The 25,658-nt window shown below is 32.8% G+C and overlaps 4 protein-coding genes across 7 annotated transcripts; 3 read left to right on the forward strand and 1 right to left on the reverse strand.

Moving 5' to 3' along the window:
- Window positions 1–242: 242 nt before the first annotated feature.
- Window positions 243–3,489, forward strand: LOC130940636 (receptor-like protein 9DC3). Of its 2 annotated transcripts, XM_057868841.1 has the most exons (2): window positions 347–557; window positions 752–3,489. In XM_057868841.1, the coding sequence occupies exon 2, from the start codon at window positions 809–811 to the stop codon at window positions 3,299–3,301; it is 2,493 nt and encodes an 830-aa protein (XP_057724824.1). In that variant the 5' UTR covers window positions 347–557; window positions 752–808; the 3' UTR covers window positions 3,302–3,489. The 2 variants fall into 2 exon arrangements, with proteins under 2 accessions (XP_057724823.1, XP_057724824.1); XM_057868840.1 differs by having other exon boundaries at window positions 243–3,489.
- Window positions 3,490–10,136: 6,647 nt separating this feature from the next.
- LOC130941171 (ABC transporter C family member 3-like) lies at window positions 10,137–10,709 on the forward strand. Its single transcript, XM_057869586.1, has 3 exons — window positions 10,137–10,141; window positions 10,257–10,432; window positions 10,533–10,709. The coding sequence occupies exons 1-3, from the start codon at window positions 10,137–10,139 to the stop codon at window positions 10,658–10,660; spliced, it is 309 nt and encodes a 102-aa protein (XP_057725569.1). The 3' UTR covers window positions 10,661–10,709.
- Window positions 10,710–14,845: 4,136 nt separating this feature from the next.
- On the forward strand, window positions 14,846–18,334 carry LOC130941172 (receptor-like protein 35). The gene is made up of 2 exons (XM_057869587.1): window positions 14,846–16,249; window positions 16,281–18,334. The coding sequence occupies exons 1-2, from the start codon at window positions 14,936–14,938 to the stop codon at window positions 18,153–18,155; spliced, it is 3,189 nt and encodes a 1,062-aa protein (XP_057725570.1). The 5' UTR covers window positions 14,846–14,935; the 3' UTR covers window positions 18,156–18,334.
- Window positions 18,335–18,983: 649 nt separating this feature from the next.
- LOC130941847 (uncharacterized) lies at window positions 18,984–20,975 on the reverse strand. Of its 3 annotated transcripts, XM_057870467.1 has the most exons (5): window positions 20,772–20,975; window positions 20,389–20,519; window positions 20,126–20,214; window positions 19,549–19,698; window positions 18,984–19,411 (listed from the first exon to the last, which is right to left on the reverse strand). In XM_057870467.1, the coding sequence occupies exons 2-5, from the start codon at window positions 20,498–20,500 to the stop codon at window positions 19,256–19,258; spliced, it is 507 nt and encodes a 168-aa protein (XP_057726450.1). In that variant the 5' UTR covers window positions 20,501–20,519; window positions 20,772–20,975; the 3' UTR covers window positions 18,984–19,255. The 3 variants fall into 3 exon arrangements, with proteins under 3 accessions (XP_057726450.1, XP_057726449.1, XP_057726451.1); XM_057870466.1 differs by lacking the exon at window positions 20,772–20,975 and having other exon boundaries at window positions 18,990–19,411; window positions 20,389–20,746; XM_057870468.1 differs by lacking the exon at window positions 20,772–20,975 and having other exon boundaries at window positions 19,245–19,468; window positions 20,389–20,750.
- Window positions 20,976–25,658: the final 4,683 nt, after the last annotated feature.

The following is a 25,658-nucleotide window of genomic DNA, read 5'->3' on the forward strand; positions in this document are numbered from 1 at the left end:
ATTAATTATACTATAGCCCTAATTAATGATACTCTAAGTAGAGAACCACGTATATCTAAATCTGACCTGACGTTAGAAGAAAACTACTTAGACTTTGATTTGGTCTTATTGGACATTGATAAATTGAGAGAGTATGAATATTATTTGGTAGCGGTAGTTTTCAATATAGAAATCATGTAAGTGATGGGTTGGCTATAAATACATGGATCTTGATTTATGATCTGAGTCATATAAAACCATCAAAGAATAATCAATAATGATGTTGGCGGTTGTTAGAGTGGTGGTGTGTGTGCACATATTTATGCTGTTTCACTTTGCATTTTTGTCTTCTCATTCATGCCATCCAGAAGAGAGTTCTGCCTTGTTTCACTTCAAGACTCAACTCATTACTAACACTACCTTTTTTGATAGATGGTATGAGCATAAATGTCCCAATGCTTATCCAAAGATGAGTACGTGGGACAATGGGACAGATTGTTGTTCATGGATGGGTGTCACGTGTGATTCTCTGTCTGGTCACGTGATTGGCCTCGATCTAAGTTGCAGTGCACTTATAGGTATAATCCATCCTAACAGTACACTTTTCCATCTTACTCATCTCCAAACACTCAACTTTGCTTACAATCATATCTATAATTCTCAGTTGTCATCTCAGTTTGGTGGGTTTGTGAGTCTCAAACACTTGAATTTATCTGATTGTTATTTTAAAGGTGATATTCCTTCCCAAATCTCACACCTTTCCAAATTACAGTCACTTGATCTCTCTTGGAATTTTGGTTTGAAGTGGAAAGAAACCGCTTGGAAGAGAATGCTGCAAAATGCAACTGCTTTGAGTGAGATTGTATTGGATGAAACAGACATGTCTTCCATTACCATAACACCAAGTCATTGGTCCAATTGGTCTTTCTCTTTCTCTTTGGTTACTCTTAGTCTTGTTTATACAAGAATAAGCGGAAACTTGACAAGTCACATTTTTTGTTTACCCAATCTTTATGAGCTCAATCTATCTGAAAATAGCAACATTCAAGTTCATGTTCCAAAGTTGAATTGCAGTACTTCTCTTAATTTTTTAGATCTTTCAGGGTGTCAATTCTCAGGATCACAAATCCCTTCTTCCTTCTCTAACCTCACACATCTAACTTCTTTGTACTTGACTGGAAGTGAATCCAATGGTTCAATCCCATCCTGGCTCTCAAATCTTCAACATCTCACTCACTTGGACCTTTCATTCAATAGATTTAGTGGTTCAATCCCGTCATTTTTCTCAAACATTTCACATCTCACTCACTTGGACCTTTCATACAATGGATTTAATGGTCAGTTTCCAAAAGAACTTGGTCAATTGACCAAATTACAAACACTCATTCTTGCAGGTAACAATTTAGGAGGAAAGTTATTGCTATCTTCATTAGCTAACTTAACTCAAATTTCTCAATTGGATTGTTCTCATAATAAGTTTCAGGGGCCTCTACCTAAAAAAACAACAGGTTTTTCAAGTTTGACTGAATTGATTTTAAATGATAACTTATTAAATGAGACAATTCCATCTTGGTGTTTCTCCTTACCATTTTTGACATCCTTAGATCTATCAAATAATCAGTTTGCAGGAAATATAAGTGCAATCTCATCCCATTCCTTGCAGTCTCTATATTTATGCGGGAATAAGTTACAAGGAAATATTCCAGAATCACTATTTAACCTTGTAAATCTCACTTACTTATGTTTGTCATCAGGCAATTGGAGTTATTCCCTTCATTTACCACTTTTTTCCAAGCTTCAAAACCTTGAAGTCCTTTCTCTTTCAGGTTTTAATTCGTTGTTATTAGATTCTAGAACCAATTCCAGTTATAATAGGTTCTCCAACTTAGAAGCATTGCAGTTGGTTCAGATCGATTTAACTAATTTTTCCAAAATCTCATGGAAATTTCCAAAGTTGCAAATTCTCGAACTCTCAGAAAATAAACTTGAAGGAAAAATTCCCAAATGGATACATGATTCACATTCATTAGAGTTTTTGGAACTTTCACAAAATCAGTTGTCATCAATAGGCCAATTCCCATGGTACCAACTTGTATACCTTGACCTTAGTTTCAACCTGCTAACTGATGACAATATTTCCTTCCTTTGCAATGCAACTTCTCTCCAGATTATCAACTTGTCGCACAATAAGTTCAGAAGCACCATTCCACAATGTGTTGCCAATTTATCTTACCTTATTGTTTTGGATCTACAGACAAACAAATTTCATGGCACTTTGCCAAGTAACTTTTCCAGGAATCTCAAAACATTGAATCTCAATGGGAACCAATTAGAAGGTCATTTGCCTAGATCTCTGTCCAACTGCAAAGATTTGATGGATTTGAATCTTGGCGACAATCAGATTGAGGATACATTTCCACATTGGCTTCAAAGTTGGAATTTGGAAATATTGGTTTTACGATCCAACAAGTTTTATGGGCCAATAGTCAGCTTCAAAACCAAAGATGTGTTTCCCAGTTTAATTATTTTTGATATCTCATCCAATAAATTTAGTGACCAATTACCAAAAAGCTACATAAAAGGTTTCCAAGCCATGAAGAGTGTTGTTGGAGCAGAAGTGCAAAGCAGCTTCTATTACATCCAAAGTGGTTATGGCTTTATACGAGGCTCCATTGACCTAGAATACGATGATTCTGTGACTGCAACAATGAAAGGGCTTAGAACCAATCTTGAGAAAATTCCAAATGTCTTTGTAAGTATTGATTTATCAAATAACAGATTTGAAGGGGAGATTCCAGATGATTTTGGAGAACTTCATGCACTTATAAGCCTTAACCTTTCCCATAACAGCCTCACTGGTCCTGTTCCTCACTCTCTAGGAAATTTGACAAACCTTGAATCATTGGACCTCTCCTCAAATTTGCTTACAGGGAAAATTCTTGCTGAGTTGACCAATCTGAACTTTCTTGAGGTCTTGAATCTTTCCAGCAACCATCTTGAGGGATCAATACCTCGAGGAAAGCAGTTTGATACATTTTCAAACGATTCCTATGAGGAAAACATGGGGCTGTGTGGATTTCCGTTGTCAATTGAATGCAACAACAATGTCCCTCAACAGCAATATCCATCTTCTGAGGCTGAAGACAAGTTTGGGTTTGGTTGGAAACCAGTGGCAATAGGATATGCATGTGGAATGGTATTTGGAATTGGCTTGGGATGCTGTGTTTTCTCAATTGGAAAGCCTCAATGGCTTGTGATCATCTTTGGAGGCAAAAGAATTAAAAGGAGGAGCCGTGGAAACCGGCGTGCAAGAACAACTTAGTGGCCACAACTTCTGCATGAGAAATCTGTTTCAGGTTTTTGTTGTAACATAAATGTGCAATAATTAAGTTTGTATGTTATGCTGCTGTGTCTTTTTATATTTCGTTTGAGGCTTTAATTTGGTTGTTTCTGTTTATGTATTTTTATATTTGTAACTTTGTAAGTGTATTGTTACATATATATGATGCTGCAAGTAAATTATTGTTGTAAAATAAAAGATATATATAAATAAAGATGTATAAATAGAAGACTCTAGTATTAAAATAATTAGCTCAATAATAATTTATATATATATATAATAATATTATATGTTGTAATGTGTATATATATACAAAGATAGAAAGAAGTATTAAAAATAAAGAGAGAGAGAATTGCATATGTTTATTGTTACTATCTCAATATAATAAAGATGATTAATATTGCTATTAATATTATATGTAAAGAATAATAGAAAAGTGAATTTAGAATACTAATAAAATAAAAGAAGAGAAAGAATTGTAGAAGAAATATAAAGAGAAGAGTATTTGATTGCAACATAAAAGAGAAAATTGATCTTTATTTTGTATTATTGTGTGTAGTACGTAAAGGCTATGAAGCCTTATTTATAGTAGTACAAAATCAACCTTCATTAAAGGTTGGTCTTCAAATTTCTTCCTTGAAAATAAATCTCTTTGCATGGGAAAGATTATTAGCCGCCCAATTGATAAATGGGCATTCATTTCATGTTTATCCCAACACTCCCCTTGAATGCCCATTAAGGATTATGCCTCGTTAAAACCTTACTAAAGAAAACCCAGTGGGAAAAAACCTTAGTGAAGGAAAAAGAGTACAATATCCTTTAGTGATGGGGACTGCCTCATTAAAAACCTTGTCAAGAAAAACCCAATGGGAAAAAACCTGACCAAGGAAAAAAGAGTACAGTCTCCCCCTCTTGCCGACATCATTTAATGTCTCGAAATCGGCGCATTCCAATCTCATGTACCAATCTTTCAAAGGAGGATTTTGGGAGTGACTTTGTAAATAAATCTGCCAGATTGTCACTTGAACGGATCTGTTGGACATCAATTGTCCCTTGATTTTGAAGGTCACGAGTGAAGAAGAATTTGGGAGAAATATGCTTTGTTCTATCACCTTTGATGTATCCACCCTTAAGTTGAGCAATGCATGCTGTATTATCTTCAAATAGGACAGTTGGAGCTATCTTATGATCAATCAGTCCACATGATGATAGAATATATTGAATCAGACTCCTCAGCCAAAAACACTCGCGACTAGCTTCATGAATCGCCAGTATTTCAGCATGATTAGAGGATGTTGCAGCAATCGTCTGTTTCGTGGACCTCCAAGATATAGCTGTACCACCATATGTGAACAGGTATCCTGTTTGAGATCTCCCTTTATGTGGATCAGACAAGTATCCGACATCTACATAGCCAACTAGTTGTGACTTGGATCTATAGGGATAAAACAATCCCATATCAACCGTCCCATGAAGATATTGAAAGATTTGTTTGATTCCACTCCAATGTCTTCTGGTTGGAGAGGAACTATATCTTGCTAGTAAATTCACAGCAAATGATATATCGGGTTGCGTATTATTAGCAAGATACATTAACGCTCCAATGGCACTAAGATATGGTACTTCAGGACTAAGGATATCTTCATTTTCTTCTTTAGGACGGAATTGATCATTTTTCACATCTAAAGATATTACGATCATTGGTGTACTTAATGGATGTGACTTATCCATATAAAATCTTTTCAAGATCCTTTCTGTGTATGTTGTTTGATGAATAAAGATCCCACCTTTTATATGCTCGATCTGCAGGCCGAGACAAAACTTAGTCTTTCCAAGATCTTTCATCTCAAACTCTTCTTTTAGAGTTTTTATAATTGTTGGAATCTCTTCAGGAATCCCAATGATATTTAAATCATCAACGTACACAGCAATTATAATGAACCCAGATGTAGTTTTCTTTATGAAAACACATGGGCAGATATCATCATTTTTAAATCCGTTTTTGGCTAGATACTCAGTAAGACGATTATACCACATTCGTCCAGATTGTTTTAGACCATATAAAGATCTTTGCAATTTGACTGAGTATAACCCTTGCGAATATTCATTGGATGGTTTAGATATCTTTAGTCCTTCAGGGACTTTCTTATAGATATCCCGATCTAATGAGCCGTACAAATAGGCTGTTACCACATCTATTAAATGCATATGCAATTTATGATATGCAGATAAACTGACCAAATAGCGCAATGTTATCGCATCCACTACAGGGAAATACGTTTCTTTATAATCTATACCGGGCCTTTGTGAAAAACCTTGTGCCACAAGTCGGGCTTTGTAGCGCACAACTTCATTTTTCTCATTTCGTTTTCTCACAAATACCCACTTATATCCAACAGGTTTTACATCTTCAGGTGTACGGACTACAGGTCCAAAGACTTCACGTTTTGCAAGTGAGTCTAATTCAGCCTTCATGGCTTCTTTCCATTTTGGCCAATCATTTCTTTGTCGACATTCTTCGACTGATTTTGGCTCAAGATTCTTACTTTCATGCATGATATCTAATGCCACATTATATGCAAATATTTCATTGACAATTGTCTTATTTCGGTCCCATTTCTCTCCTGTAAAGACATAATTTATCGAGATCTCGTTATTTTCACAATTTTCAGGTACCTGAACGTCTTCTGGCGTTATATCAGAATTTTGGACAATTGCCGGTGTCTTTACTATGTCTTTTTCAACAGGAATCGTATTTACGTCTTTTCTCTTTCGAGGATTTTTATCTTTGGAACCGACAGGCCTGCCACGCTTCTGGCGTGTATTTGCTTCCGTGGCTATTTGTCCTACTGGGACATCAATTCGAATTGGGGCATTTTCCGCCCTGCCACGCTTATGGCGTGAATTTGCTTCAGTGGCTACTTGTCCTACTGGGACGTCAATTCGAATTGAGGCATTTTCCGCTGGTATGTAAGATTTGGTTATCCTCTTTGTATCGGAAAATGCATCAGGCAATTCATTTGCTATTCTTTGCAAATGTATAATCTTTTGAACTTCTAGTTTACATTGCCCTGATCGAGGATCTAAATGCATCAACGATGATGCATTCCAATTAAGTTCCTTTTCAGGAAGCTTATTCTCTCCCCCTAATGTTGGAAATTTTGATTCATCAAAATGACAATCCGCATACCGGGCTTTAAACACATCACCAGTTTGTATCTCAAGATACCTCACTATAGAGGGAGAATCATATCCAACATATATCCCCAATTTTCTTTGGGGTCCCATTTTGGTGCGATTAGGTGGTGCAATGGGAACATATATTGCACACCCAAATATTCTTAAATGGGAAACATTTGGCTGCTGGCCAAAAGCTAATTGTATAGGAGAGAATTGATGATAACTCGTTGGCCTCAAACGAATAAGTGCTGCGGCATGTAAAATAGCATGCCCCCAAATCGAGGTTGGGAGATTTGTTCTCATAAGCAAGGGTCTAGCAATTAATTGGAGGCGCTTAATAAGTGATTCTGCTAACCCATTTTGTGTGTGAACATAAGCTACTGGATGTTCAACACTTATTCCATTAGCCATACAATAAGCATCAAAAGCTTGGGAAGTAAATTCACCAGCATTATCAAGACGAATTGCTTTAATTGGATTTTCTGGAAATTGTGCTTTTAATCGAATAATTTGAGCCAGTAATCTCGCAAACGCCAGGTTGCGAGAAGATAATAAGCACACATGTGACCATCTCGAAGATGCGTTTATCAGGACCATAAAATATCTAAAAGATCCACATGGTGGATGAATAGGTCCACATATATCACCTTGAATCCTTTCTAGGAATTCAGGGGACTCAAATCCAATCTTTACTGGTGATGGCCTTAAAATTAACTTCCCTCGAGAACATGCAGCATAACAAAATTCACTAGTTTTAAGAATCTTCTGGTTCTTTAGTGAATGTCCATGAGAGTTTTCAATAATTCTTCTCATCATGGTTGTTCCCGGATGACCCAAACGATCGTGCCAAGTTATGAATTCATTTGGGCTAGTAAACTTCTAGTTTACAGTGGCATGTGATTCAATTGCACTAATCTTAGTATAATACAACCCAGATGAAAGAGAGGGTAATTTTTCTAATATAACTTTCTTATTTGAATCATGAGTTGTGATATATATAAATACTCATAATTTTCCTCATTCATAGTCTCAATATGATATCCATTTCGTCGAATATCTTTAAAGCTCAACAAGTTTCTTCGAGACTTGGTAGACAACAGTGCATTATTTATTATAAATTTTGTTCCTCCAGGAAACAAAATTATAGCTCTTCCGGAGCCTTCAATCACATTGCCTGAGCCAATAATAGTATTAACATATTCCTCTTTTGGCACAAGATGGGTAAAATATATATCACTTTTGAGAATAGTGTGCGAACTTGCACTATCCGCAAGGCATACATCTTCATTACATATCCTTGCCATCCTCTTCAAAAACAAATAATAATAAAATGAGTAGTATGCACAGTTAAATTGAATACTTGATCAGAATTATTTTTCTAAGGAACACTGTACATAAAATAATGTCATATACTGAAATTTTATTTTAAAATTTGACACATTTAATAATTTCAAAATTCATAAATATTAATATTTCATTATTTATGTACATCACATTTGAAACTTAAATACATAGAAAATAAAACTTAACAATAAGTTCTTTACATTATTTATTTACATATATACTTCACAATCCCACATATTAAACTATTCCATCATTGATCAAATGACCAATATTTCCTTCAGGATCCTCAAAGAAATCAAATACATCATAATGAGTGGTGGAGTTCTCAGCATCATTTGAAACAAAATTTGTTTCCTTTCCTTTGTCATTCTTTTTCAAAGATGCCTGGTAAAGATCGACTAGGTGCCTTGGGGTACGACAGGTACGTGACCAATGGCCCTTTCCACCACAGCGGAAACACTTCTCCTCGATTGATTTATTCTGCCCAATATTCCTTTCTTTATCACACTTCTGGTGAGATCCTCTCTTTTGAACATAATTCTTTTTCCTTCCATAATTTTTCTTATTATTAAAACCTTGTCATTTACCTCTTCTGGGGTAATTTGCCACATTTGCTTCAGGAAATGGGGCAGCGCCAGCTGGGCGCGCTTCATGATTTTTCAATAACAACTCATTGTTGCGTTCAGCAACAAGAAGGCAAGAAATTAACTCAGAATATTTTTTAAACCATTTCTCTTGATACTGCTGCTGCAGGAGCACATTCGAGGCATGGAAGGTTGAGAACGTTTTCTCCAACATATCATGATCAGTTATTTTTTCCCACACAATTTCATTCGTGAGGTGATTTGAAACATTGCAGAATTATATTCATTTATAGATTTAAAATCTTGTAAACGCAAATGCGTCAATTCATATCGGGCCTGAGGAAGTATCACCGTTTTCTGATGATTATACCTTTCTTCAAGGTCTTTCCAAAGATCTGCAAGATCTTTTAATGTAAGATATTCATTTTTCAATCCTTCGTCAAGATGACGACGAAGGAAAATCATGGCTTTAGCTTTATCCTTTTGGGATGCATTATTTTCAGCCTTAATGGTATCTCCAAGATCCATTGAATCAAGATGGATTTCAGCATCTAATATCCATGATAAATAATTATTTTCAGATATATCAAGAGCATTGAATTCAAGATGAGAGAGTTTCGACATAATGGAAAAAAAATTTGTTACCTGAGTCTTTCTAAGAATTTGATCAGAGTCTCGTGCTGATAACGTGTTGTAAAATAAAAGATATATAAAATAAAGATGTATAAATAGAAGACTCTAGTATTAAAATAATTAGCTCAATAATAATTTATATATATATAATAATATTATATGTTGTAATGTGTATATATATACAAAGATAGAAAGAAGTATTAAAAGTAAAGAGAGAGAGAATTGCATATGTTTATTGTTACTATCTCAATATAATAAAGATGATTAATATTGCTATTAATATTATATGTAAAGAGTAATAGAAAAGTGAATTTAGAAAATTAATAAAATAAAAGAAGAGAAAGAATTGTAGAAGAAATATAAAGAGAAGAGTATTTGATTGCAACATAAAGAGAGAATTGATCTTTATTTTGTATTATTGTGTGTAGTACGTAAAGGCTATGAAGCCTTATTTATAGTAGTAAAAAACAACCTTCATTAAAGGTTGGTCTTCAAATTTCTTCTTTAAAAATAAATCTCTTTGCATGGGAAAGATTATTAGCCGCCCAATTGATAAATGGGCATTCATTTCATGTTTATCCCAACAATTATGATATTTTTCTTTTTTTTTTTTCGTGCATATCTAACAACACTCATTGATTTTGCTTCATTCTACTGGTTAGTGTTCCAACTTCTAACCAAGCACACATTTGTCAATATCTTAAGAAATCTATTTCTCTGTTTTAATTTAAACTTGGCCATCAAGACTCAAAACAGAGAAGATTATTGATATAAAAACAGATATATTATAGTGATGAGAATTTGAAGAAAAAAGCAAAGTTAGAAGTAGTTTTTGCAATAAAGCAAGGTTCTGCCTTCTTATTGTTTTAGAAGAGGGTGCTTGACTTTTAAATAAAACAGAAATAGATTGGAACTCTTATTTAATGTTGATCCATCTAGATTTTTCATTTTCATGAATCTAAAAAATGCAATTTCAGATTGTACAACTAATCAGTATTACTTTCTCGAAAACTATAATTAATAAAATTGGACACTGGACATAAAAGCCCAATGTTAAATACATCACACATGCAATTATGATGTTCTTTCTTTTGCACTAATCCAAGGTTTGATCTATTTAAGCACTTTGTGGCAGCATGTCATAACTCACATCTGTTTTAAAAAATAGAAAATAAATAAATAAATCATTTTCTAAGGCATAAGGAGAACAACGTATTGGTGCTTGATGAAGCGACTGTATCAGTTGATACTGCTACAGACAATTTGATACAACAAACTCTTAGGCTACATTTCGCCGACTCAACAGTCATAACCATTGCACATAGAATCACTTCTGTTCTTGATAGTGATATGGTCTTGCTTCTTCATCAAGGTAAGAACTAACAAGTACCAATTGTTCATAATTAAACTCTGTAATATCTTGTTGATTTCCCCATTTCTGATTTTTTTCATTTTTAATTAATTTAATGCAGGATTAATTGAGGAATATGATTCACCTTCAAAATTGCTAGAGGATAGATCATCATCTTTTGCTCAACTTGTTGCAGAGTATACAATGAGGTCTAAATCCACTTTTGAGAAATCTGCTGATCATTACTGACTGGAAAATGGTACAAAATACCAAAACTTACAAGTTTCTTGACAATAACGAAAATTAAGGGGGAATTACAATCTAACTAGTAGAGTAGTAGTGCTCATGATTCTTCTGTCATTTAGAAGTTGTGATAGAAAAGTGTATTTAGTAAAACAAAAATGTTTGATAACCAAACATAATTAGCCAAAAATAGTCAGAACTTATTTTATTTATATTTATTAATTCTAGCAACAATTGATAAAACAAGTTCTTAAGCTTAATTTTTGTCATACATATCCATTATATGTTATTTTTTTTCCCCAAAACAAATTGCATTAAATAGATACTCTCATTCCAACTCTTTTTCTCCTTTGACTCATTCAAAGACTAAAATGAAATTATTTTCTAACACATCCATAAAGCTATGTATTTTCATATGTAGTTTCCATTCATTGCATGCATGGATCTCTTTTGTCTTGGACGTCTTTTATATTTCCTATGCCCATTAATTTCCACATATAACATTTTTGTATTATATATTGACTTAGGTTTCAGCTTGTATTATAATAATATTCGCGTCTTATATAATTTGTTCCTTAGTCTTTGGAAGAAACACAGGAAACAAACATAACTATTAACGTGAATTCATCGACAAAACGCTTGTTCAGTCAACCAAATTAGGTTAGCCACAAAATGTCTTCTATATATTATGGAAAATTACCTTCTCATTTGTTTTATTCTTCTTTTTCCCCATATTTCAAAATATAAATCTTTCCCACTAAGACAAACTTGTGTTTTAAAATGAAAGAAACATATTGTGAAGGTGTAGTGGGATGAGTAGTAATAGTAGTTACCGCCAATGAAGCTTGCTTTGTTGGAAGAGGGGGAAAATGAGAGAATTCTGGTTCTCTACTCATTGTATATAACCCTTTTATACACTCAGCAATGCCAATCATTTTTTATGTGGATCTATCTTGTATCTCACAACACTTATCATTGATTAACAATTGACAATGTAAGTTTGAGGTTAACTTTGACACAGATATCAATTTAAAATCAAAAGAAGGAATGTATAAAACATTTTTGAAAAAAAAATTTTTAGAGAATGTGATTGTGCCAATGATGGTGCTAACAGTTTTGGTTCCATTTGGCAATATCACATTGATTGGATCAATATTTTGAAAACTTGCAAAATCTTTTAAGTCAAAAGTCACATGATCTGTTGCACCGGAATCAATGATCCATAGTGCAGATTTTGGAGTGATAATGCTCATAATTCTCGCATTAAAATGTAATGCAATGGTTTTACCTGGAGTGGAAGTGGGAATGGAATTAGTCAAAATTTGATTTGCATTATGAGGTTGTTGCTGCACACTTTTGTCTTTGATCAACTCTAACAAGGCAAATTTTTGCTCTGGAGTGAATCCAGATCTTGATATTCCAATGTTCTCTTGGAGACAATTGAGCTGGAATTGTTTGTCACTGAGTATATCATCATGCCCCTCAGTGATCACGTGATTGATGGTTGTGTTATGTTGCTGCCATTGGTAGAAGTGGGAGGAGTACCCATGCTTCTTATAGCATACATCTTCTGTGTGGCCTTACTTGTTGCAATGAGAGCAAGCCAATGTAGCTCCACGACCTCTGCAATGGGAGGATCTGTTTGCCATGTTTGCCATTTTGAGAAATCAATGAATCACAGAGTAATAGGGATTCAGATCTTCTTCCTTCCAACTCGTTGATCGGAACAGCTATGTTCACCAAGAAGGAATCTTGTGAAATAGCCTCTCATCAAACTCTATTGGATGAGTTTGAAGGAAGAGGTAAGAATGGGGGAAAGAAAATGTCGAAAGAAAAATTAGGGATAGAAAGAGAATGGCAAAATTGGATTGATCTCAATTCACAACTTTTTTTTTTTTTGATTCACAGCTTGGTTGCTCTCCACGCTCACCGCACCATGAAGAAAATCTCATGCCCTAAGCTATTCAAGCTGTGATGGTGATGGTTTGATGAATCAGAAGGGATTAAGAGAGGGAGAGAGATAGGTTCTTCTCATTGTTGGAGAGAATGAAAAATTCCCCTTAGAAAATATTTGTTGAGTTATTACACCTTATATACTATGTACCTTTTCCTTTTTTTTATGTACTCTCACTAAAAAATAATTACAATGGTAAACCTATTATTGATAAAAAAATAATCTAGGTAACAGTTTTATTAACTAATTTTATAACAAGACTCATTTTTTGTGAAAAACCAACTTAGTCAAATAGTTAGCTTATTCGTCCGTTTAAGCAAGTATTTGAAGTTTAAATCACACCCGTGTATGCAGTAATTTATTGGTCAGTGATAAACTCTTAAACAAAATTTCGATAGTCTATTGGAATGTGGGATATTGTGAAAAATAAATATTATTAAGAATATAAATTTGATAGTCTTTTATTTAATTATGTGATAAATTTTAAAATTTAAGTCATTGCTACTCAATTATGATGACGAAATAAAACAACTAATAAGAAGTGCTTCATAATTGTTAATTTTACATCATATACATATGAAAGTATTCAATAATTAAAGCCAAAAATCAACAACACAGCTAAAGAAAGATTTGAGACAAACAATGCATGGAAGAGAATGGAGAAAATCTGAGGAGATGCGTTAAGTGAAATTCCTTAATTAACTAAATGGTCACATTATATTCCTTGATTTCCTTCCAAACATTTTTTTTTTTAATTTTAGATTGTTCTCCTAAAAAATTCATCATAATGGATAATAATGTATCAAGCTAAGTTCATTTTCATGATTAAAGTATAACGGAAATGCTCATCATCCAAGCTTATGAAAAGAACTTGCATTATTATAATGTTAACTACAAATCTTACATCATCGATTGCTTGGGGAATGGGAAGACTTGGGATTGCGTTGTTGAAGGGCTGGAAAAAAATGTTCATTTTGAAATAGTCTTTGCCATATATTATTGATCATGACAAAGCGATGAAGTATATATATATATATATATATATATATATATATATATATATATATATATATATATATAAAGCAATGTTGTCTATTATATTGTGTTAATATAATGACTGAAAAGAGGAAGAAATATTCATATGTATAACTGGGACAAAAATCTGCCAATGAAGTAAAATAGTTAAAGAGTAAAGTGAGGTCACTATTTAAAACTATATCGTTTCCATACTCACTTGGTAGCAATGGAATATGTACCATTATAGATAAAAAAATACATAAACAATTTTATTTTGTTTTGCACTATTTACTGTTTATTATCGTGAATGACCTAATTAGTATTTTTTTTAAAAAAAACTAATTAGTCCAAGATTGAAATTTTCGATGATCTAATTGTCATTTTAGTAATAGTTAAATGGTAATGTGTGTATATATACTTATAAACTAACCTAATTTTAAAGTCTAAATTTAACTCGTCCACCCCATGTGGGTAAGTACATAAGTAAGTTAAACATAGAGTTACGATATATGTACTAAATATGTGTAGTAGTGCGTGTTGGATCACTCTTTCATAATATTTTAATCTTACGGGCTTTATTGGTCTCAAATAAATATTAGATAGTTATTGTATACCATGCAACGCACATCTCCTTTTTTTCTTTTCCTTAATTTATTTCAAGCTAACTAAGTCAATATATACATGTTGTTGGTAGATAGATATACATATATAGATGATGGTATATAAAAACGAAACAACATATATATAGCCAAGAGATCGTTTAATTTGGGGAGAATTTGGATAACTTGGTCAAGTTCCTTGCACATAAAAGTTTAATTTATTATGTCCACTATTTCAATTATTATATCAAGCTCATCAATGGTTTAAAAAAAAGCTAAGGGGTGGTTCCATATATTCCAATTATATATATATATATATATATATCCCCATCAAAAATGAAATTAAATTTAAATGTATGAAGTTCATCGTATTTTAATTTGATGATTGGAGTAAATATAAAATATCATTATTGCTGTATCCAAGACCGGTTATGATATATAGAACAATATATAATTATACTATAGCCCTAATTAATGATACTCTAAGTAGAGAACCACGTATATCTAAATCTGACGTTAGAAGAAAAGTAGAAAACTACTTAGACTTTGATTTGGTCTTATTGGACATTAATAAACTGGGAGAGTATGAATATTATTTGGTAGGAGTAGTTTTCAATATAGAAATCATGTAAGTGATGGGTTGGCTATAAATACATGGATCTTGATTTATGATCTGAGTCATATAAAACCATTAAGCAATAATCAACAACGATGTTGGTGGTCGTTAGAGTGGTGGTGTGTGTGCACATATTTATGCTGTTTCACTTTGCATGTTTGTCTTCTCATTCATGCCATCCAAAAGAGAGTTCTGCCTTGTTTCACTTCAAGACCCAACTTATTACTAACATTACATTTTTTGATGGATGGTATGAGCATGAATGCCCCAATGCTTATCCAAAGATGAGTACGTGGGAGAATGGGACAGATTGTTGTTCATGGATGGGTGTCACGTGTGATTCTCTGTCTGGTCACGTGATTGGCCTCGATCTAAGTTGCAGTGCACTTATAGGTATAATCCATCCTAACAGTACACTTTTCCATCTTACTCATCTCCAAACCCTCAACTTTGCTCACAATAATATCTATAATTCTCAATTGCCATCTCAGCTTGCTGAGTTTGTGAGTCTCACACACTTGAATTTATCTTATTGTGATTTCAAAGGTGAAATTCCTTCCCAAATCTCACACCTTTCTAAATTACAGTCACTTGATCTCTCTTGGAATTTTCGTTTAAAGTGGAAAGAAACCACTTGGAAGAGAATGTTGCAAAATGCAACTGCTTTGCCTGAGATTATATTGGATGAAACAGACATGTCTTCCATTAGCATAACACCAAGTCATTTGTCCAATTGGTCTTTCTCTTTCTCTTTGGTTACTCTTAGTCTTGTTTTTACAGGAATAAGCGGAAACTTGACAAGTCACATTCTTTGTTTTCCCGATCTTTATGAGCTCAATCTATCTGAAAACAGCAACATTCAAGTTCATGTTCCAAAGTTGAATTGCAATACTTCTCTTAAGTTTTTAGATCTTTCATGGTGTCAATTCTCAGGATCACAAATCCCTTCTTCCTTTTCTAACCTCGCACATCTAACTTCTTTGTACTTGTCTGGAAGTGAATCCAATGGTTCAATCCCATCCTGGCTCTCAAATCTTCAACTTCTCACTCACTTGGACCTTTCACACAATGGATTTAGTGGCTCAATCCCATCATTACTCTCAAACCTTCAACATCTCACTCACTTGGACCTTTCAAGAAATAGATTTAGTGGCTCAATCCCATCGTTACTCACAAACCTTCAGCATCTCACTCACTTGGACCTTTCATTCAATAGATTTAGTGGTTCAATCCCATCATTTCTCTCAATCCTACTCTCAAACATTTCACATCTCACTCACTTGGACCTTTCATACAATAGATTTAATGGTCGATTTCCAAAAGTACTTGGTCAATTGACCAAATTACAAACACTCATTCTTGCAGGTAACAATCTAGGAGGGAAGTTATTGCTATCTTCATTAGCTAACTTAAATTTTTCGATTGGATTGTTCTCATAATAAGTTTCAGGGATCTCTACCTAACAAAATAACAGGTTTTTCAAGTTTGACTGAATTGATTTTAAATGATAACTTGCTAAATGGGACAATTCCATCTTGGTGTTTCTCTTTACCATTTTTGACATCCTTAGATCTATCAAATAATCAGTTTATTGGGCACATAAGACCAATCTCATCCCATTCCTTGAAGTATCTATATTTGTGTGGGAATAAGTTACAAGGAAATATTCCAGAATCAATGTTTAACCTTGTAAACCTCAATAACTTATGTTTGTCATCAGGCAAGTGGAGTAATTCTCTTCACTTTCCACTTTTCTCCAAGCTTCACAAGCTTCAAAACCTTGAAGTTCTTTCTCTCTCAGGGTTTAATTCATCGTTAATAGATTCTGAAACAAATGGCAGATACAATGAGTTTGACAATGAGTTTGTCAACCTAATAGCATTGCAGTTGCTTCAAATCGATTTAACTAATTTTTCCAAAATACCGTGGAAATTTCCTAATTTAGGAACTCTAGAATTATCAGAAAATAAACTTAGTGGAAAAGTTCCCAAATGGATACATGATTTACATTCATTAGATCATTTGGAACTTTCACATAACCAGTTGTCATCAATAGGCCAATTCCCATGGTACCAACTTGTATACCTTGACCTGAGTTTCAACCTGCTAACTGATGACAATATTTCCTTCCTTTGCAATGCAACTTCTCTCCAGATTATCAACTTGTCGCACAATAAGTTCAGAGGCACCATTCCACAATGTGTTGCCAATTTATCTTCCCTTTATGTTTTGGATCTACAGACAAACAAATTTCATGGCACTTTGCCAAGTAACTTCTCCAGGAATCTCAACACATTGAATCTCAATGGGAACCAATTAGAAGGTCATTTGCCTAGATCTCTGTCCAACTGCAAAGATTTGATGGATTTGAATCTTGGCGACAATCAGATTGAGGATACATTTCCACATTGGCTTCAAAGTTTACGGATTTTGGAAATATTGGTTTTAGGATCCAACAAGTTTTATGGGCCGATAGTGAGCTTCAAAACCAAAGATGTGTTTCCCAGTTTACTCATTCTTGATATCTCATCCAATAACTTTAGTGGCCTATTACCAAAAGCCTACATAAAAAGTTTCCAAGCTATGAAGATTGTTGTTCTAGCAGACGTGCAAAGTAATTTCTATTACATGCAAAGTGGTTCTGCCTTTGTAATAAACAACATCATTGTCCTAGAATATCATGATTCTGTGACTGCAACAATGAAAGGGCTTAGAACCGATTTTGAGAAAATTCCAAACGTTCTTGTAAGTATTGATTTATCAAGTAACAGATTTGAAGGAAAGATTCCAGATGAGTTTGGAGAACTTGGTGCACTCATAGGACTCAACCTTTCACATAACAACTTCATTGGTCCTATTCCCCACTCTCTGGGAAATTTGACAAACCTCGAATCACTGGACCTCTCTTCAAATATGCTCGATGGAGAAATTCCTGCTGAGTTGACCAATCTTAACTTTCTTGCATCCTTGAATCTTTCCAACAATCATCTTGAGGGATCAATACCTCGAGGAAAACAGTTTGATATATTTTCAAACAATTCCTATCAGGAAAACATGGGGCTGTGTGGATTTCCATTGTCAATTCAATGCAACAACAATGTCCCTCAACAGCAATATCCATCTTCTGAGGCTGAAGACAAGTTTGGGTTTGGTTGGAAACCAGTGGCAATAGGATATGCATGTGGAATGGTATTTGGAATTGGCTTGGGATGCTGTGTTTTCTCAATTGGAAAGCCTCAATGGCTTGTGATCATCTTTGGAGGCAAAAGAATTAAAAGGAGGAGCCGTGGAAACCGGCGTGCAAGAACAACTTAGTGGCCACAACTTCTGCATGAGAAATCTGTTTCAGGTTTTTGTTGTAACATAAATGTGCAATAATTAAGTTTGTATGTTATGCTGCTGTGTCTTTTTATATTTCGTTTGAGGCTTTAATTTGGTTGTTTCTGTTTATGTATTTTTATATTTGTAAGTGTATTCTTACACATATATGATGCTGCAAGTAAATTATGATATTTTTCTTTTTTTCGTGCATATCTAACAACACTCATTGATTTTGCTTCATTCTACTGGTTAGTGTTCCAACTTCTAACCAAGCACACATTTGTCAATATCTTAAGAATTCTATTTCTCTGTTTTAATTTAAACTTGGCCATAAAGACTCAAAACAGAGAAGATTATTGTTATAAAAACAGATATATTATAGTGATGAGAAGTTGAAGAAGAAAAAAGCAAAGTAAGAAGCAGTTTTTGCCATAAAGCAAGGTTCTGCCTTCTTATTGTTTTGGAAGAGGGTGCTTGACTTTTAAATAAAACAGAAATAGATTGGAACTCTTATTTAATGTTGATCCATATAGATTTTTCATTTTCATGAATCTAAAAAATGGAATTTCAGATTGTACAACTAATCAGTAGAACTTTCTCGATAACTATAATTAATAAAATTGGACATTGGACATAAAGTCCAATGTTAAATACATCACACATGCAATTATGATGTTATTGATTCCTATCATCTCAGTTTCTTTTGTACTAATCCAAGGTTTGATCTATTTAAGCACTTTGTGTCAGCATGTCATAACTCACATCTGTTTTAAAAAATAGAAAATAAATAAATAAATCATTTTCTAAGGCATATAATGTGTTGTAATGTCTAAATAAATTGTATGGGTAAAATTATCAGCTTGGGAACCTAAGATTATTGGAGAAAATAGCAAGAGTGCTGCAACAAGTAATGAAAAAGGCTATTATATCTGTTAGTCAATTATAACAGATTCTTGGAAAGTAGTTAGCTTGCCCTTAATAGAAAGGAGATAGATATGCATTGTATATGAAAAAGTTATAATGTCTACATAGAAAAGCATTGACTCCAGTGGATTGTATATTTGACAAAAGAGCTCAAGCTTTCAGACGCAGACCTATCCCGGCAAGAATCCATAACTGGAAATGGCAATCTCAAAGGCTTCTAACCTTTGTCCACGGTAAAGTCCATTGCAATCATAGGACGATATTTCATTTATGTTGAGGTCTGTACAGGCTTTGACAAGTGCCTCCCCAACACGTTTAGCAGCTTCCTATAAGTATGTTACACCATAACACAAGGGGGAAAAGAAATCATCCAAAGAAAAGCACTGTGAGCCAAAAGTCAAAAAGATTATTTTAGCAAGGTGGAAGAGTTCCAACACATGTCGATAAGAGGTGGACTACTTACAGAAGTGCTGCATGGGGGATTTCGGATCGATTTCTGCAGTGTGCTTGCATAGAACAAACACTTCTTATTCTTGTCATCTACAAGCATTGCATACAATTGCTTATCTGAGCAAAATACTGAAAGCCTTGGATTTCTAGCAGTTCCATTGAACTGAAAAAAACAAGGGAGAAAAATAAGATCGTATTAATAGTAAAGAAAGTAAAGCATAACAGTCAGCTGTTAGCATTAAAGTGCCATATGACTGAAGAAACAATGATGCAGCAATTTGTTAAAACATAACATATATAGTATTTAAATCTATAGGCAAAATGATAGTACAAATGGAAAAGAAATAGAATTTGTTGTGCAAACTTACTAAAATCTTCCACTATAATTGGGAGGAGGAAAAAAGGAATAACAAGATTTGCCAAGAGTCAAGTAGAATAAGGTAAACTGGTAAAGGAAATATCAAATATGCAGATGTGATGAAAATATAAAATTGTAGAATACATCAAAATCATGCCAAAGACCCAAAGATTTACAGATACATAATGCAATCAAAAAAGCTGTTCTTTCTCAGCATGAATATATGTCAAACCTTTTTCTGAATCCTTCTGTTTCGAATTTTTGGACTTTCTGTTCTAGCATTTGCTCTTGCTTCAACCACTAATAGCTTCTTAGTTAACCCTGAAAGAAAACTCAAAGCTCACATCAGTTAATATCCAAAGTTACATGAAACATAGTATAAATGTTCAGATGCCAAAGACTATATATTGCACTGCACTGAGCAAGAGACTAAAATCTAAGACACAACACACACATTTTAAGAAGGAAACAAAAACTCAGTTCAGCAGAACTTACATGAGGAATTACTTCTACTTTGTGCCTGAAAGCAAATAAACAGTGTCGTTGGAGGGACTCTGAAGACAGAAGAATTGTTGAACTGTAGCACTGGCACATTCAATTGAGCCATGTTGTACAAGTCTTAAGCACTGTGAAAACCAAAACCTGTGTTACAAATACATACGCAAGGCTGAATTCCTTAGAGGAATTTTAACAAACACTTAGTGTGCAGGTTTCATTAAAAAAAGAAAGATTTTTATTAGTATGTTTGACATTCAAGGAAACAGTAAAGACAAGCAATGCTATTTCAATTCAATCTTTAAAGTAGCAAGAGAACAAATTGTACTGTAGGTTTTAGTAGTGTAACATCCAAAACAAGGTGTTACACGTATCCTACTTACTTTGATTTTGTCGGCAAGCTACTTAAGCGGTTATATCCTATCATCACTTTCAAGTTTCAAACCTTCAGCATCTCACTCTCTTAGATCTTTCAACAAATTAGTTAAAATTAGTTATTAAGTTGTTGTAAAAATCGTATTGCACCTCTTTTACTTTAAATCTTTAATTATCAGTTTTTTTTTTTTTGTTGGTCCCTTGGTCGTGACTTTTAATTATCAGTATGTGAAACAAAAATGTCTAGTCTTATTATAGTGCAACTTTTGTTGGTTACGAAGTAGCGCAACCTTTGGTACCACATAATTGATTGTGAATCTAGAATTTGGATCCTCTAAAGTTTGAATTTCACTTTAGAGAATAAAGTGTTATTTCTCACTATTAATTTCATAGGTGAGACCAATAATAAATATGAAAGAGAAACTATTCAAGAGTAGAAGATCACATTTTACTCTCTAAAATAAAATTCAAACTTTAGAGGATGCAAATCCGTGAATCTAAGCTTTTTTTCATGGATAAGATAGAATTAGAATTCCCAACACTTAAATAGATAAATGAGTTGACTATTTGATTAATCTAAATTGGTTAATAATTTTATGATAAATTCTTTTTTAGTTTGTACCAGGATATCCATTAGGCTAGAAGCCCAATGACTAATCCCTTAAGTATTACAGAGGCACACAAAGTGGGTAACCCTTTTAAGCAAGTAGGCTCTATTTTCATCCTTCAGTGAGTATCGAACCCGGAAAAAATAGTTAAGAACACAGACCCTCATTCATCTGTTCTATGTAGAGTATGAATTTTTTTTACATGTGCAAAATGATGTTGATATTACTAAAAATTGACAAGTATCTCTCTCAAGGGACCATTTCTATCAAAAATAGTAGAAATGACAACTTATGCATGCGCTGTTCAACTTTTATCACGTGAGTGAATTGAGATTAACAAATAACAATAGACAATTATCATAATGACACAGAGTGAAATTAAAGTTAACGATGGATTGTTATTGGGTGTTGGGCTTAGTCAATGATGGGCCTTGAATGTTTTTATAAGAAGGCTTTGAAGACAATAGAAGGAGAGTTTTTGAAATTTTATTGTGTGAATTTAGTATTCAGTTTTAAAATTTTTGAAAGTAAGATTAAAGTTGCAATAAGGTTTATGGCCTCTAATATGTAATTTGAACAATTTACTAACGAATAAGGGTGCAAAATACCAAAACTTAGAAGTTTCTTGACAATAACAAAAATTCAAGGGAAATTACAATCTAACTAGTAGAGTAGTAGTGTTCATGATTCTTCTATCATTTAGAAGTTGATAGAAAAATGTATTTAGTAAAACGAAAATGTTTGATAATCAAACATAATTAACTAAAAATAATCAAAATTTATTTTATTTAATATTTATTAATTCTAACTACAATTTATGAAACAAGTTCTTAAGCTTAATTTTTGTCATACATATCCATTATATGTTATTTTTTTTCAAAACAAATTGCATTGAATAGATACTCTCACTCCAACTCTTTTTCTCCTTTGACTCATTCAAAGACTAAAATGAAATTATTTTCTAACACATCCATAACGCTATGTATTTTCATATGTAGCTTCCATTCATTGCATGCATGGATCTCTTTTGTCTTGGACGTCTTTTATATTTCCTATGCCCATTAATTTCCACGTATAACATTTTTGTATTATATATTGACTTATGTTTCAGCTTGTATTATAATAATAATATTCTCGTCTTATATAATTTGTTCCTTAGTCCCTAGAAGAAACACAGGAAACAAACATATAATTATTAACTTGAATTCATGGACAAAACGCTCGTTCAGTCAACCAAATTAAGTTAGCCACAAAATGTCTTCTATATATTATGAAAAATTATCTTCTCATTTATTTTATTCTTCTTTTTTCCCATATTTCAAATTATAAATCTTTCCCACTAAGACAAACTTGTGTTTTAAAATGAAAGAAGCGTATTTTTATATTAACTAATTTTATAACAACACTTATTTTTTGTTAAAAATAAATGTAGTTAGTTGAGTAATTAGTTTACTCGTTTGTTTAAGCAAGTATTTGGGAGTTCAAATCATACTTTGTGTATACAGCTATAGACGGAAATTTTATTGAAACTCTTATGTACACAATGTTTAAATAGTTAGTCAAATAGTTAGTTTATTTGCAACTATTTGAAGTTTAAATCACACCTTGTGTATGCTGTAATTTATTGGTCAATAATAAATTCTTAAATAAAATTTTGATAGTCTATTGGAATGTGATATACTGTGAAAAATAAATATGGTTAACTTTTAAAATTTGATAATCTTTTGTCTAATTATATAATAACTTTTAAAATTTAAGTCATTGCTACTCAATTATGATGACGAAATAAAATAAACAACTAATAAGAAGTGCTTCATAATTGTTAATTTTACATCATATAATATGAAAGTATTCAATAATTAAAGCCAAAAATTAACAACACAGCTAAAGAAAGATTTGAGACAAACAATGCATGCAAGAAAATGGAGAAAATCTATTAACTAATTGATCACATTATATTCCTTGATTTCCTTCCAAACATTTTCTTTGTGTAATTTTAGTTTTGAAATAATTAATAAGAACGAACAAAGCATTTAATTTTAGATTGTTCTCCTAAAAATTTCATCATAATGGATAATAATGTATCAAGCTAAGTTCATTTTCATGATTAAAGTATAACGGAAATGCTCATCATCCAAGCTTATGAAAAGAACTTGCATTATTATAATGTTAACCACAAATCTTACATCATCGATTGCTTGGAGAATGGGAAAGACTTGGGATTGCGTTGTTGAAGGGCTGGGAAAAAAATGTTCATTTTGAAATAGTCTTTGGCATATATTATTGATCATGACGAAGCGATGAAATATATATATAATTGGGACAAAAGAGGAAGAAATAATATAATGACTGAAAAGAGGAAGAAATAGTGATATGTATAATTGGGACAAAAATCTGGCAATGAAGTGAAATAGTTAAAGAGTAAAGTGACGATTAGATATTTGAAAATTTCTATCTCAAATTAATTAGTCTCTCAAAAAAAATACTAATTTTTTATATTAATTTATTACGTAAAACTTAACGATGGTGTTTATATTTACCGTTACCTACTGTGATGCGTTCATTTATAAAAGATCGTCGTGCAAATAATAATTTTTGAAATAAAACTTGACCTATTTTGATAAGATTCATGATAGATAGAGAGAAGTTGATAAAAGTCATATAGAAACTCAAAAAATAATAAATGTTTCACTATCCAAACCTACATCGTTTCTATGCTCACGTAGTAGCAACAGAACACGTACCATTATAGATAATGAAATACATAGATAATTCTGTTTCGTTTCGCACTATTTATTAATGGAAGGACATACATGTTTACTGCTTATTATCGTGAAGGACCTAATTAGTATTTTTTTTTCAAAGATTAATTAGTCCGAAATTAAAATTTTCCATGATCTAATTGTCACTTTAGTAATAGTTAAATAGTAGTGTGTATATACTATATACTTATAAACTAACCTAATTTTAAAGTCTAAATTTAACTCGTCCACCCCATATGTGGTTAAGTACTACTTAAGTAGGTTAAGAAAAAGTACGGGAGCCAAGTGTTTATCAGTCAAGAATTGAACAACTCAATTAATAATAATTAATCTTAAATTATTTTTTAAATTCAAAATTTGATTAATTGACATTAATGGCATTTTTGAATCAAAACTTATCTTAATTTATTTTCACTTCCACTCACCATTCATCACACAAAACCACAAATTCTAATCCCTCTTTCCAATGCCCCACGCTGCGGCGGTTTCGTCCTCGCGCGCCATCACCGGTCGTCCTTGCATCCTTCTCCACCACCTCATCTGCCGTTTGGTGCGAAATTTATAACCACAAGCTAACCGGCAAGTGCATCGGGTCGTACCAAGTAGTACCTCAAGTGAATAAAGGTCGATCCCACGAAGATTGATGGACTAAGCAACAATGATTGATTAAATTACTTAGTTAGACAAACAGAAAAGAGCATTTGGGTCTCAATTGCATTAAACAGTAAATTCAGAAAATTTATAAAGCAAGCAGTAAACAAGTTGTGAATAATATATGGAGAAAACAGTTAAGACTTCAGAGATATCTATTTTTCGGATTGACTTTTCTTACTAACTATTTTAATCATGCAAGATTTAATTCATGGCAAACTATATGTGACTAAACCCTAATTCCTTAGACCTTTTTAGTCTCCTCTAAAATTCATCAACCGCCAATTCCTTGGTCAGATAATTTCAATTAGAGGGTGAAGTTCAATTCTAGTTTATATGCCATAAAAATCCTAATTACCCAAATATAAGAGGATTATATGTCACGTATCTCGTTAAGTCCAGATAATTAGAAATTTAGGAGAATATGTTTTCAAGCTGTTGATCAAGTAAAGAGCTTTTCCAAGTTATACAAGAACTCAATTAGAACAAGGGTCATACTTCCGTTCCACCCAAATTCATAAAATAAAGAACGAAAACAATTCTTAAATTATAAATCAGTATATGAATTGAAATAGAAAAATAATAGTATCAATCCATACAATAGACAGAGCTCCTAACCTTAACAGTGGAGGTTTAGTTGCTCATGGTTCAGAGAGAAAATAAGGATTCAGGTAAATTGTAAAGTGTCGAATGAGGTCTAAGAGAGAAGAGATGAGATTCTTTTTCCTTTTATATCTAATCCTAATTAATGTAAAATATATTTCCTAAAACTAAATAATATCTTTTTCTATTTTTAAATAAAATAAAGTTTAAATAAGAATTAATAGGAGATTGCGTGCTTGCTTCTTGGAGAGTTGTGGACCACTTGATTCCT

This window comes from Arachis stenosperma, chromosome 7, assembly GCF_014773155.1.
Source record: "Arachis stenosperma cultivar V10309 chromosome 7, arast.V10309.gnm1.PFL2, whole genome shotgun sequence".
Taxonomy (NCBI): Eukaryota; Viridiplantae; Streptophyta; class Magnoliopsida; order Fabales; family Fabaceae; genus Arachis; species Arachis stenosperma.

Bases quoted from the DNA above. Each gene is read 5' to 3' on its own strand.
- LOC130940636 (XM_057868840.1), top strand. From the start codon at position 257: ATGATGTTGGCGGTTGTTAGAGTGGTGGTGTGTGTGCACATATTTATG.
- LOC130941171 (XM_057869586.1), top strand. The intron at 10,433-10,532 runs GTAAGAACTAAC...AATTTAATGCAG, and splicing joins GGTCTTGCTTCTTCATCAAG to GATTAATTGAGGAATATGAT.
- LOC130941172 (XM_057869587.1), top strand. From the start codon at position 14,936: ATGTTGGTGGTCGTTAGAGTGGTGGTGTGTGTGCACATATTTATGCTG. The intron at 16,250-16,280 runs TTAAATTTTTCG...TGTTCTCATAAT, and splicing joins TGCTATCTTCATTAGCTAAC to AAGTTTCAGGGATCTCTACC.
- LOC130941847 (XM_057870467.1), bottom strand. From the start codon at position 20,500: ATGGCTCAATTGAATGTGCCAGTGCTACAGTTCAACAATTCTTCTGTC. The intron at 20,215-20,388 runs GTAAGTTCTGCT...GTTTTCTTTCAG, and splicing joins AAGTAGAAGTAATTCCTCAT to GGTTAACTAAGAAGCTATTA. The intron at 19,412-19,548 runs GTAAGTAGTCCA...ACATACTTATAG, and splicing joins ATCCCCCATGCAGCACTTCT to GAAGCTGCTAAACGTGTTGG.